Source organism: Notolepis coatsorum, assembly GCF_963971535.1.
Source record: "Notolepis coatsorum genome assembly, contig: SUPER_8_unloc_1, whole genome shotgun sequence".
NCBI lineage: Eukaryota > Metazoa > Chordata > Actinopteri > Aulopiformes > Paralepididae > Notolepis > Notolepis coatsorum.
The window spans coordinates 362084-374131 of record NW_028174873.1 but is presented as its reverse complement, the minus strand read 5'-3'; the positions used below and the strand labels follow the sequence as shown (position 1 = coordinate 374131).

At 48.3% G+C, this 12048-nt stretch overlaps 1 protein-coding gene across 1 annotated transcript in view; it reads right to left on the bottom strand.

The window, feature by feature from the left end:
* heatr6 (HEAT repeat containing 6) overlaps positions 1 to 11634 on the bottom strand; it is a gene marked incomplete at both ends in the record, with an annotated part of 80054 nt that extends 68420 nt beyond the window's left edge. Inside the window, 2 exon segments of the mRNA XM_084338370.1 lie at positions 9725 to 10184; positions 10298 to 11634. Of these exon segments, the coding sequence (XP_084194496.1) occupies positions 9725 to 10184; positions 10298 to 11634 (1797 nt within the window).
* Positions 11635 to 12048: the final 414 nt, after the last annotated feature.

Sequence of the window (12048 nt, the reverse complement as noted above, 5' to 3'; positions counted from 1 at the left end):
ATGGCAGCCAGCTTCCTTATCATCCCCCTCTCTGCCATCACCTCAAGTCTAGGTAGCTCGACTCCCACCACGGAGCTAGCCTTCCTCACCAGCTTGTTGAGCTTGTTGGTGTCCCTTGAGTTGATGTAGCCTCCCCAGCATGCCACAGCATAGAAGAGGATGCTGGCCACAACAGACTGGTAAAAAGACTGCAGCAGTCTGTTGCACACATTGAAGGACCTGAGTCTCCTCAGGAAGAACAGCCTGCTCTGTCCCTTCCTGTAGTAAAGGGCTAAGATAACTAGCGTTAGCCGTTAGCTTAGCGTTAACGTTAACCCTGCAAAACGTTCAAAAGCGGACTCTACAACAGAGTTCCATTCGTGAGAAAAGAGGCAGAACACACAGTGAATGTATCCGTTTTGTTTATTGCACGTTCTTTGCTGAAAAGAAAAAGTGCTACAGGCTATACTAGACTAGGCTAAGCTAAGCGTTAGCCCTGGGAAATGCTCAAAAGCGAACTCTACAACACCATCCATTCGTGATAAAATGGGGTGGGTTATATTGACAAGGCTTGACAACAGAGGTTCAAATATAACTTCATATTTATTGCTTATTGTTCATTTTATATCAGCATCCAGTCTCCAGCGCCATGTTAACACTTCCTGTGTTTACATTTTCGAACGTGACATCATCGCCTACGGCAAGCGTAAACACTCAAAAGGCAAACCGTAAACAGAACCCGGAACGAAACAAGACTGCAGTGTGTACGCAAACTAGAGGGGGGAGAGGGGGGGGGGGGGAGTTCGCATCAGATCTCGGAACGGGCTAGAACGAAACGGAATGGAACCGAATACCTGAGTGAGAAAGGCCCCTTAGTGTGATCGGCCAGCCAAGCTGGTGACAACGCCGGATCCAGCGTCTCCGGCGTTGGTGACGAACGCAATCTCCGCTACACCACCTGACCGCCCCATTTGAAAGACACTTTTATCACTGACTTAAAAGGCCCATACATCTCCATAAATGTTCAGGGCGGAGGGAATAAGTGCTTACCCTACAGACCCCAAGTCTGTTAGGACAGCAGACTCGGTTGGCACTGCTCAAAACATACCTTTTTAAAATAGCTTTTAAATGAATTATTATCTTTATTTCATTGTCTTGTTTTTCTTTATTTCTATCAATTTTACTTAAATATTTTATTATACTTTGTATTATACATTTTACTCAACCTCAGCCAATCGCACACACTGCCCACTAACTAAGGGAAAAAAGTATTGCTTCTCAGTGCAGAGATCTGTCTGATGAAAAAAACAGCTTCAATTATAGTCACGCGCCGCTTTTTTTGGCAGTAACAGTAACAGCGTTATTAAGATTGGAAGAGTAATCAGTTAGATTACTCGTTACTGAAAAAACTAACGCTGTTAGTTACTCCGTTATTTATAACGCAGTTATTCCCATCACTGGATGTCACAGTATGATGTCATAATCAAACATTGTAGAACATTTGTGATGTCACAGTATGATGTCATAATAGAACATTCTAGAACATTTGTGATGTCACAGTATGATGTCATAATCAAACATTCTAGAACAGGGGTGTCAAACTCATTTTCACAGAGGGCCACATCAGCATTATGGTTGCCCTCAAAGGGCCAAAGACCGTATAAATGTTAATGTAATGTAAAATAAATGTAGCTACTCATTTACATATTGTTAAACATGTTGTTTCTGTATTTATTACTTATTCAAGTTATACATATTGCACATGCATTTGCATAGATGTAAAAATATATGTTAGCTTATGTTATTTTAACAAATAATTTTTGTTTATAAGAACCCCATATTACTCCATTAATCAATGATCAAACCATTCAAGACAAATAACAAAGAAGAAGATCATCAAATACAAGCTATGACATTAAGTTTGTTCAAAACCTTTTTGTCACAGTCAAGAGGGGCAGAACTAACAACTGAGCTGCAAAGAACATGTGGGACAGATGTAGCAGATGGTACAAAAACAAATGGCTGCACACAACCTTGCAACCTTGCAACTAATGGAAGATAGTTTAATTAACTTTAATTAACAGATTGCAGAATGGGTACAGTACAGTACAGCTCAATACACACAATTGTTAAGGGGATGCAGACCAGAGAAAGACTTTCGACTTGTTCGTCAATTCGTAATGAAATTGCTATTATGTGTCTGCATGAACACACAACTGTAACTGTACTCAAAAATAACAAAATAAGGGTTGTCTCAGTTCACAACTATATTGGTCAAGTTTTGGGTGGGACTTGTTTGCGTCCCTACAGCTTCTTATTCAATTGAGCAAGATGCTTGGTTATGTCACACAGCCAGTTTGCATCTGACAGTTCAGACAATATTTCTTCAACCCTTTGTTACCTATTCCGCCTGGATCTTTTTGGTATTTTGGGCTGTAAAATTGTCAAAGAATGTCTGAGGAGTATGTGCTTTTGGCTTTTTTCCTTTGTTACTTCATCAATACCTCAGATGTTCAACATACATGTATGTGTAAGAATGTGTAATAACTAAGGCTGTCAAAGTTAAAGCTTTATTAATGCATTAACCCACAATTATTTTAACACAGCTATTTTTTAACCCAAGATTAATGTTTAAAAAAATATATATATATATATTTGTTTTACCAGAGCTCTTGGGGGCCACATCAAATGACGCGGGCCATGAGTTTGACACCTATGTTCTAGAACATTTGTGATGTCACAGTATGATGTCATAATAACACATTTTTTAACATTTGTGATGTCACAGTATGATGTCATAATAGTACATTCTAGAACATTTGTGATGTCACAGTATGATGTCATAATAGTACATTCTAGAACATTTGTGATGTCACAGTATGATGTCATAATAGACATTCTAGAACATTTGTGATGTCACAGTATGATGTCATAATAGTACATTCTAGAACATTTGTGATGTCACAATATGATGTCATAATAGAACATTCTAGAACATTTGTGTACAGTATATATCCAACAAGAAGAAGAAGAGGAGTGTAAACTTTCTCAAGTGTGGACGAAGCAAGAATTGTGGAGGGCAGTAATACGCCACGATGCGTCTACACTGCCGGAAATTCAAATAAGAAGAAGAAGAAGAAGATGGCTCTGTGGATCCTGAAAGTGGGAGGGCAGGATTTGGGTGGTGGGTGCCTTGGTTAGGGATCGGTAAGGGACAAAGAATATCCGATGGCAGCTCAGTATTTGTGACAGAGTTGCTTGCCATCCTCTGGGCATTGTGGTGGGTGGAGGAAGTGGGACCAAGCCAGGTGATTATATGCTCTGACTCGGCTGCTGCACTGATGGCTCTGAGTGCAGGTGGGTCTAAAGCTCGCCCTGATCTCATTCAGGAAATAATGTTGGTTTTATATAGGATTGCGAAGGCAGGCTGGTCAGTGGAGTTTTGTTGGGTCCCGGGACACGCTGGGATTGCGGGGAATGAGATGGCTGACTCCCTTGCCAAACAGAGCCTGGGAAGGGAGGAAGAGATAGGTATTTCAATGGGAAGAGTAGAACTCAGAGATAAGATAAAGAAAGGAGTTGAGGCTGAGTGGCAGGATGAGTGGGAAAGGGGGACCAAGGGAAGGCACTATTTCTCTCTGCAGCCTCGGGTCAAGATCAAGGTGGAGGGATATGGGTCAAGGAGTGATAGGGTGAAGATGTGTAGACTGAGGCTGGGGCACTGTGGGTTGAACAGTAGCTTGTTCATTGTGGGCAAACATCCAGATGGGGTGTGTGAATGTGGAGAGACTGAAACTGTCGGGCATGTCTTCCTAGAATGTGAAAGGTATAGGAAAGAGAGGGAAATCTTTTATAAAAGTCTGGTAGAGCTGGGAGTATCTTCCTTCTCTCTTAAATCATTCTTTGGCATGGATAATGAGAACCACCAGTTGATCACAGAGGCAGTGCTGACATTTCTGCATGCTTCAGAGTTGTACCAGAGGATATAGCGTTAGTGTATGTATTAGTATTGGACAGGCAAGAGGAGCAGAGAAGAAGGAGAAAGTGTGAGTTGAAGAGGCCTAAAGATGGAACACCACTAGTGTAGTATAAGAAATCCCGCGGAGGGGGGCTCAGACAGGAAGTAGCAGCAGTAGCTGCACTCCAATGGACAATGTAGGTGATGACGGGGTCCAGTAGAAGAAGAAAAAGAAGGAGAAGAAGGAGAAGAAGAAGAGCCCATAAAAAGAATTGCGGAGGGCAGTAATACGCCTCGATGCGTCTACTCTGCCGGAAATTCAAATAAGAAGAAGAAGAAGATTGTGTTGTGAGCAAGATGAGATGGAGGGTTCCCCCTCTTGGGGGGGCCCTCCAAGAGAGGAGATGATGTTTGTATTGTGATTGTATAACAAGAGGAGCAGAGAAGAAGGAGACAGAGACGATAGAAATGTGTTTTGAAGATGAGAAGAAGAAGAGGAGTGTAAACTTTCTCAAGTGTGGGCGAAGCAAGAATTGTGGAGGGCAGTAATACGCCACGATGCGTCTACACTGCCGGAAATTCAAATAAGAAGAAGAAGAAGAAGATCGCAGATCTCAGAAGACTTGTTTCCGGCTACTTATCTGTAAGCTTGAATATATTCTGTATACCATTTTAAAATCACCACATGGAAAAGGAAACAATGTCCTGTACAATCGTTAATGAGCTGCGTCTGGAGGGAGGTTCTGTGATGTGGTTATTAAAGTCAACAGCACTGAGTTGAATGCCCACAAGGCCCTCCTGTGTGACTGCAGTGACTATTTCAGGTAAGTTTAGCTTGGTTCAGGTTAGCTTGGTTCAGGTTAGTTTGGTTCAGCTTAGCTTGGTTCAGGTTAGCTTGGTTAGTAAACAGATACCATACTGTACTTTTACTGTAAACAGATACTATACTGTACTTCTACTGTAAACAGATACTATACTGTACATCTACTGTAAAAAGATACTATACTGTACTTCTACTGTAAAACGATACTATACTGTACTTTTACTGTAACCAGATACTATACTGTACTTCTACTGTAAACAGATACTATACTGTACATCTACTGTAAACAGATACTATACTGTAAAAAGATACTATACTGTATGTCTACTGTAAACAGATACCATACTGTACTTCTACTGTAAAAAGATACTATACTGTACTTCTACTGTAAACAGATACTATACTGTACTTCTACTGTAAACAGATACTATACTTCTACTGTGCTAAGACCCTATACTTCTACAGTGAAAATATATGACTACACAGGACAGAATGTTGCTTACTGTTTACTCATCAGATATCTCTATACTCTGCGTCCCACAGAGCCCTCTTCACTCGCTGGAGCGACTCAGAGAAAGCAGTCTACACTATCCCTGGGGTGTCCCCGGGTATGATGCAGCTCATCATAGAGTACTCCTACACACGCTTTGTGCTGGTGACACCAGAGAACGTGGAAGAGCTACTGGTGGCTGCAGACCAGCTTCGCGTCACTGGCATAGTAGGAGCGTGCTCTGACTTCCTAGAAGGCCAGCTGTCTCTGGAAAACTGTGTCGGCATCTGGAGGTTGGTGGACATCTACTGCTGCCCTGACCTGAGGCGCAAGGCCCATCTCTGCATCGTGTGCCACTTTGAGGAGATGTTGCACGTCTCACAGGAGTTTGTGGAGCTGTCCCTGAAGCAACTGGTGGACATCATCGAGAGGGATGATCTGAACGTGAAGAGCGAGGAGACGGTGTTCGAGGCCGTCCTCCGTTGGATCGACCACTCCCGTGAGGAGCGTAAAACACACATCCCATTGCTGCTTCCCAAGGTAACTAATTGTATTACTGTGCATTACATTAAAACAACACTAGGTTTCCTAGTACGGTGGTTCTCAAACATTTGGGTCCAAACTGTTCCCTAGCAACAGAAACCGTCTACAACCGATGTCTAAGTTGTACCCGCTGTCTGCTTGTCTCTTCCCAGGTGCGCATGGGCTTGATGAGGCCTGACTACTTGCTGAACAACATCCAGAACAACCCTGTGGTGAGGGACAGCCACGACTGCAGGGCCCTCATCCTCAGCGTCCTGAACCCCCCTGGCTCCGACAGGCTCCCAAACCCCCTGATGCGTCCACGCCGGCCCCAGGAGGTCCTATTGGCCATCGGAGGCTGGGGTGACCGCATCCTGACCATGGAGGCTTACAATATCCGAGCCGGTGGATGGATGGACGTGAGCGTTGAGGGGGAGAGTCCCCGGGTCTGCCACGGCACCGCTTATCTCCACGGTCTGGTCTACTGCGTCGGTGGCTGGGACTACACCGTACAGCATCTCAGTAGTGTGCGCAGGTTCAACCCCGTCACTCGTAGCTGGCTGCAGGCGGCTCCCATGCACTCACGCCGCAGTAGCCTCAGCGTGGTCGCGTTGGACGGCTGTATCTACGCCATGGGAGGGCACGACAGACACGTGCGACTGAACACCGCCGAGCGCTACGAGCCTGAAACCAACCAGTGAACAGTGATCTCACCCATGCTGGAGAACAGGAGCCACGCCGGGGCAGCAGCCCTCCAGGGCAAGGTGGGTGGAACTCAGGGACACAGGGTGCTAGATGAACACAAGGAACGTTAGATCAGAAATCATAAATGTCTTTATTGCCAAGTAAGCTTGCACATACAAAAGATGTGTCTAGCAATCTGGTTAGAGGTGGTGGAGAGGATAAAGGTTAGCATATGAATTTGTAATTCCTGGTGTTAAACGGAATAATGGATGGATTGTCCAAGAAGGGGTCCTGAGGGGGGGGGGGGGGGGGGAGAGCGAGCAAGAGCATAGGTATTGTATTGCATTTATTATGGGTAAATCTCTTAATCTACATATATTTTGATTTAAGTACTGGACTGTTATTATTCATTATTGTGTCAATCATAGTCCTGTGATTTATTGTGGATTTCCATTGTTTATGTATTGTGTGTCTGGTTTTATGTAAAAAAAGGGGAAAAATAAAAAACATTTGTTCAAAAAAATATATATATGTGTGTGGGTCCTTTGGTGCAACAACATTAACAGACAATTAAAGTAGAATGAAATCAAATGGAATATATAAACTAAATTAGAATATTCCTTCTTATTCAATTCAGGTTTACATCTGTGGTGGCGAGAACAGGACGGAGTACAACTGGGCGCGGTGTCTGCTCACAGCTGAGTGCTACAGCCCAGACACCGACCAGTGGACTCTGATCGCCCCCATGAGCAGCAGGCGTAGAGGACTGGGAGTCGCTGCATACGGAGAACAAGTCTATGCGGTAGGTGCACACAGAGACAAATGCTTTATACTAGATATTTGTAGATATGTATCATTTGACTTTCAATGCCTCTGTGATGCCCTCATTTCCCTAAATGGATTAATACAGTGTCTGCCTGCCTGAGCCACACACTAAAACATTCCTCTCATGTGTCCTGTCCTCAGGTGGGAGGGTGGGACGGTAGAAACGACCTGCGTAGTGCGGAGGCCTACAGCCCCTTGACTGACTCCTGGAGCGCCCTGCCCGCCATGCTCACCCCCCGCAGAGACTTTGGCATCGCGGTGCTGGATGACCTGCTCTTCGTGGTCGGAGGCTCCAACTAGGTGGAGCGCTACGACCAGAGCAGCGACAAGTGGACTGTAGCCGAGGACATGAAGATCCAGCGCAGTGACCTAAGCTGCTGCATAATGCATGGCCTGCCATTTTACATGAGCCAGTACGCTGCTCCCCGTGGAGGAGGAGGAGGAGGAGGATGAGGAGGAGCAGGAGGAGGAGGAGGAGCAGGAGGAGGAGGAGGAGGAGGAGGAGGAGGAGGAGTTGGAGGAGGAGGAGGAGGAGGACGAGGAGGACGAGGAGGAGCAGGAGGAGGAGGATGAGGAGGATTAGGAGGAGGAGGAGGAGAAGCAGACGCAGGAGCAGGAGGAGGAGGAGGAGGAGGATGAGGAAGAGCAGGAGGAGGAGGAGGAGCAGGAGGATTAGGAGCAGGAGGAGGAGGAAGAGGAGGAAGAGGAGGATTAGGAGGAGGAGGATTAGGAGCAGGAGGAGGAGGAGGAAGAGGAGGATTAGGAGCAGGAAGAGGAGGATTAGGAGGAGGAGGAAGAGGAGGAAGAGGAGGAGGAGGTTGATGAGGATGATTAGGAGGAGGAGGAGGAAGAGGAGGAGCAGGAGGAGGAAGAGGAGGATTATGAGCAGGAGGAGGAGGAGGAGGAAGAGGAGGATTAGGAGGAGGAGGAAGAGGAGGAAGAGGAGGAGGAGGAAAACGAGGAAGAGGAGGAAGAGGAGGAGGAGGCAGCAGGGGATGGTAAATGGCTTTTTTTTTTTTTTTTTTTAACTTAATTTTTTTTATTAAACATTTATAGACAAACAACACGACATATACAATAACATCAACAACACTATTAATCAGACATAAATAATAAATAAAACATTTTAATATCCAAAAGACGAAAAATAAAAAATACTGACTTAAGCAAATAAAAAACATAAAACAGTTGTCATACCTTAAACCAAAATGAAATTAGAAAACATTAAGTGTGTGACATGGGTTCAGAGACCCTCTTTGAACCTCTTTCCTCCTTTACCCTTCGCCCTCTTGTGGTGTATTTGGTTCTTCCTCTGTGATGTCGTTTTCGTTCCCCTTGTAATCCTCCCACTTACCCCATCTTTCTCCAAATTTCTCTTCCTGTAACCTCAGCATGTGTGTTATCCTCTCCATATCCTGTATTTCTTCCACTATTCCTACCCATTGTGCTATTGTCGGTGGGTCTTCCTTGTACCACAGTCTCATTATTGCTTTTCTGGCCGCTATCAACATTATCTTTATTAAATATTTCCCCCCCCCCTTGTATTCCCTCGTGTGTCAGGTCTCCTAAGTAAAGCACTAGTCCTGTTTGTGGTAATCCGTATCCTAATATTCTGATCATTGCCTCCCCTATCTCCTCCCAATACCCCTTCAGCTTCTGACATCCCCAGAATATGTGCGTGTGATTTGCCCCCTCCTTCCCACACATCCTCCAGCATGCTCTTTGTGTTGGTGTATATTTTCCCTTCAGCTCTGGGGTTATAAAGAATCTGATTGTTTTTCCATCCAAACTCTTTCCATATCCTCGATCCTGTTGTTGAATGTTGCACCTCGCATATGTTCCCCCATTCCTTCCCTGTTATTTCTATCTCTAGCTCTCTCTCCCATTTCTCCCTTATGTAATCGGTCGTGTGTCCCTTGCTGTTCATTATAGCCCGGTATATTGCTGATATTGTGGGATCGCAAGAAAGGATGAAACGGGAGACGGTAGTCGAGTCAGGAGATATGAGGTGACTAGAGGGAAAAGCAGTTGGCAGGGGCCGGGCAGGGGGTCGTCCACGCCGCGGGGGCCGGGCCAGTTAAACTGGCCTGTCTAGGTCCAAATGGGCAGGCTTGAGCCGGTCGACCGATACCCGCTCTGACCTTCCTCCAATGTCCACCATGAAGTTCTTAGGCCCCGCCTCCAGGACGCGAAAAGGGCCGTCGTAAGGGGGCTGCAGAGGAGTACGGTGGCTGTCATGGCGAATGAAAACATACCTGGCTGACTGCAGATCCCTAGGCATGTAGGACTGCGGGAGGCAGTGCTGGGAAGTTGGGACTGGGGTGAAAGCACCCAAGGGGGCTTTGGTGTGACGGTGTATCTTTGCACGCTGGCACGCCACGCAGGAGCCGGCCCAGGCTGCGATGTCCTTCCTGAGGCCATGCCAGACGAATTTAGCACTGACCAGCTTAGTTGACGCCTTCACCCCCGGGTGTGACAGGCCATGGATGGCTTCGAATACCTGCCGCCGCCAGCCAGCGGGAACCATCGGACGGGGCTGACCGGTGGAGACCTCGCAGAGGAGCGTGGTGTTGGCAATACCAACCTGCACATCCTCTAACCTTAGCCCAGTGTCGACTGTTCGGTAGGCCTGCATGTCCTTGTCAGTGGCCTGGTCGGCAGCCATGGCAGCGTAGTCCAGTCCCAAGTGGACGGCCCCCACCACCGTCCGGGAGAGGCAGTCAGCGACGTAGTTGTCTTTACCTGCGACATGCCGTAAGTCCGTGGTAAACTCGGAGATGGCGGAGAGTTGGCGCTGCTGGCGCCCTGACCACGGCTCGGTGGCCTTGGCCATGGCGAAGGTGAGTGGCTTGTGATCCACAAAGGCAGTAAACCGTCGGCCCTCCAGCAGGAATCTGAAGTGCCTGATGGCCAGGAAGAGGCCTAGGAGCTCCCGGTCAAAGGTGCTGTACTTTCTTTCATTGTCCCGCAGCTGGCGACTGAAGAAAGCAAGCGGTTGCCAGCCCCCCCCACCCACTGTTCGTACACTGCCCCCACTGCGTAGTCTGAGGCGTCAGTTGTGAGGGCGTTAGGGGCGGTAGGAAATGGGTGTGCCAGTAATGCGGCATTGGCCAGTGCAGTTTTAGCGCCCAAAAAAGCGTCGTCGGTACACGGGGACCAGTCCACCTCGGCCTTGGGGTCCTTACCACGCAGGGCCTCATACAAGGGGCGCATGAGGTGAGCAGCACGGGGAATGAACCTGTTGTAGAAGTTCACCATGCCTAGGAACTCCTGCAGGGACTTCACGGTGCGGGGGCGTGGAAAGCTGGCAACGGCGTCCACCCTGGCAGGGAGCGGAACGGCTCCCTCTGCTGAGACCCTGTGCCCGAGGAAATCAATAGACGACCGGCCGAACTGGCACTTGGCGGGGTTAACAATGAGCCCATGTGCACTGAGCCGCTCAAACAACTGCCTGAGATGTGTCAGGTGCTCCTCTGCAGACGTGCTGGCTACGAGAATGTCGTCCAAGTATACGAACATGAATGCCATATCCCGCAGCACCGAGTCCATCAGTCGCTGGAAAGTCTGTGCCGCCCCCTTGAGGCCAAAGGGCATCCGCAGAAACTCGAACAGGCCAAAAGGAGTGATGACCGCCGTCTTGGGAACGTCCCGTGGGTGAACTGGTACCTGGTGGTATCCCTGCACCAAGTCCACCTTGGAAAAGATGGTGGTCCCCGCCAGGTGGGCGGAGAAGTCCTGTATATGCGGGACGGGGTACCGGTCCGGGGTCGTGGCGTTGTTTAGGCGTCGGAAATCGCCACAGGGACGCCACCCACCATCAGCCTTAGTGACCATATGCAGGGGGGAGGCCCACGGACTGTCAGAACGGCGCACAATGCCAAGGCGTTCCATGGTTGCAAATTCCTCCCTGGCAATGGAGAGCTTAGCTGGGTCAAGGCGCCGAGCACGTGCATAGACCGGGGGACCGACAGTGGCTATATAGTGCTCCACGCCATGCTTAGCGACTGCTGAGGAAAATGTAGGCGTGGTGAGGATAGGGAACTCCGCTAGGAGGCGCTGATATATATCCCCAGCAGCAAGCATGTTGGACAGACCTAGTGTCCCTGGCCCTCCCAGCGTGCACGGGTAGGTAGCGAAGGAGACAGCATCGATCAAGCGACAGTTTGTAATGTCCACTAGCAGCCTGAACGCACACAGGAAGTCCGCGCCGAGGAGAGGAACTGACACAGCGGCCATGACAAACTCCCACCCGAAACGGCGCCCGCCAAAACACACCTCTACATACCGGGTTCCGTAGGTACGTATAGGCGTGCCATTAGCAGCGTCCATGGGGGGACCGTGGCCCCCAGCCATAGTGTCCACAGCTGTAGCAGGAAGGATGCTGCGTTGCGCGCCCCAGTCGACTAGTAGTCGCCGGCCAAATAAGGTGTCCTTAATAAATAGCAGCCTGCTGCCTCCGCCAACGCTCATGGCTGTTAATGAGCATTGGCCCTGGCGTTTCCCTGGACACTGTAATTGCACGGTGGGCGACACTGTTTGGCCCTGGCGCCAAACCGGTTATGGAAATAACACCATCCACTGTTACCCTGGCGACGGGCAGTCACTGCTGCAGCGGCGTCCGCAGCGTCCACTAGGTGGGTAGGTGGGTGGTAGGCTGGAAGCAGCGCATGCACAAACTGCTGCCGGTTGGCGAGATAAATCCTGTCCGCTTCGGCAGCCAGCACGCGGTAGTCCTTGGTGAAGGAGACGGGAGAGCTGGCCAGGGCG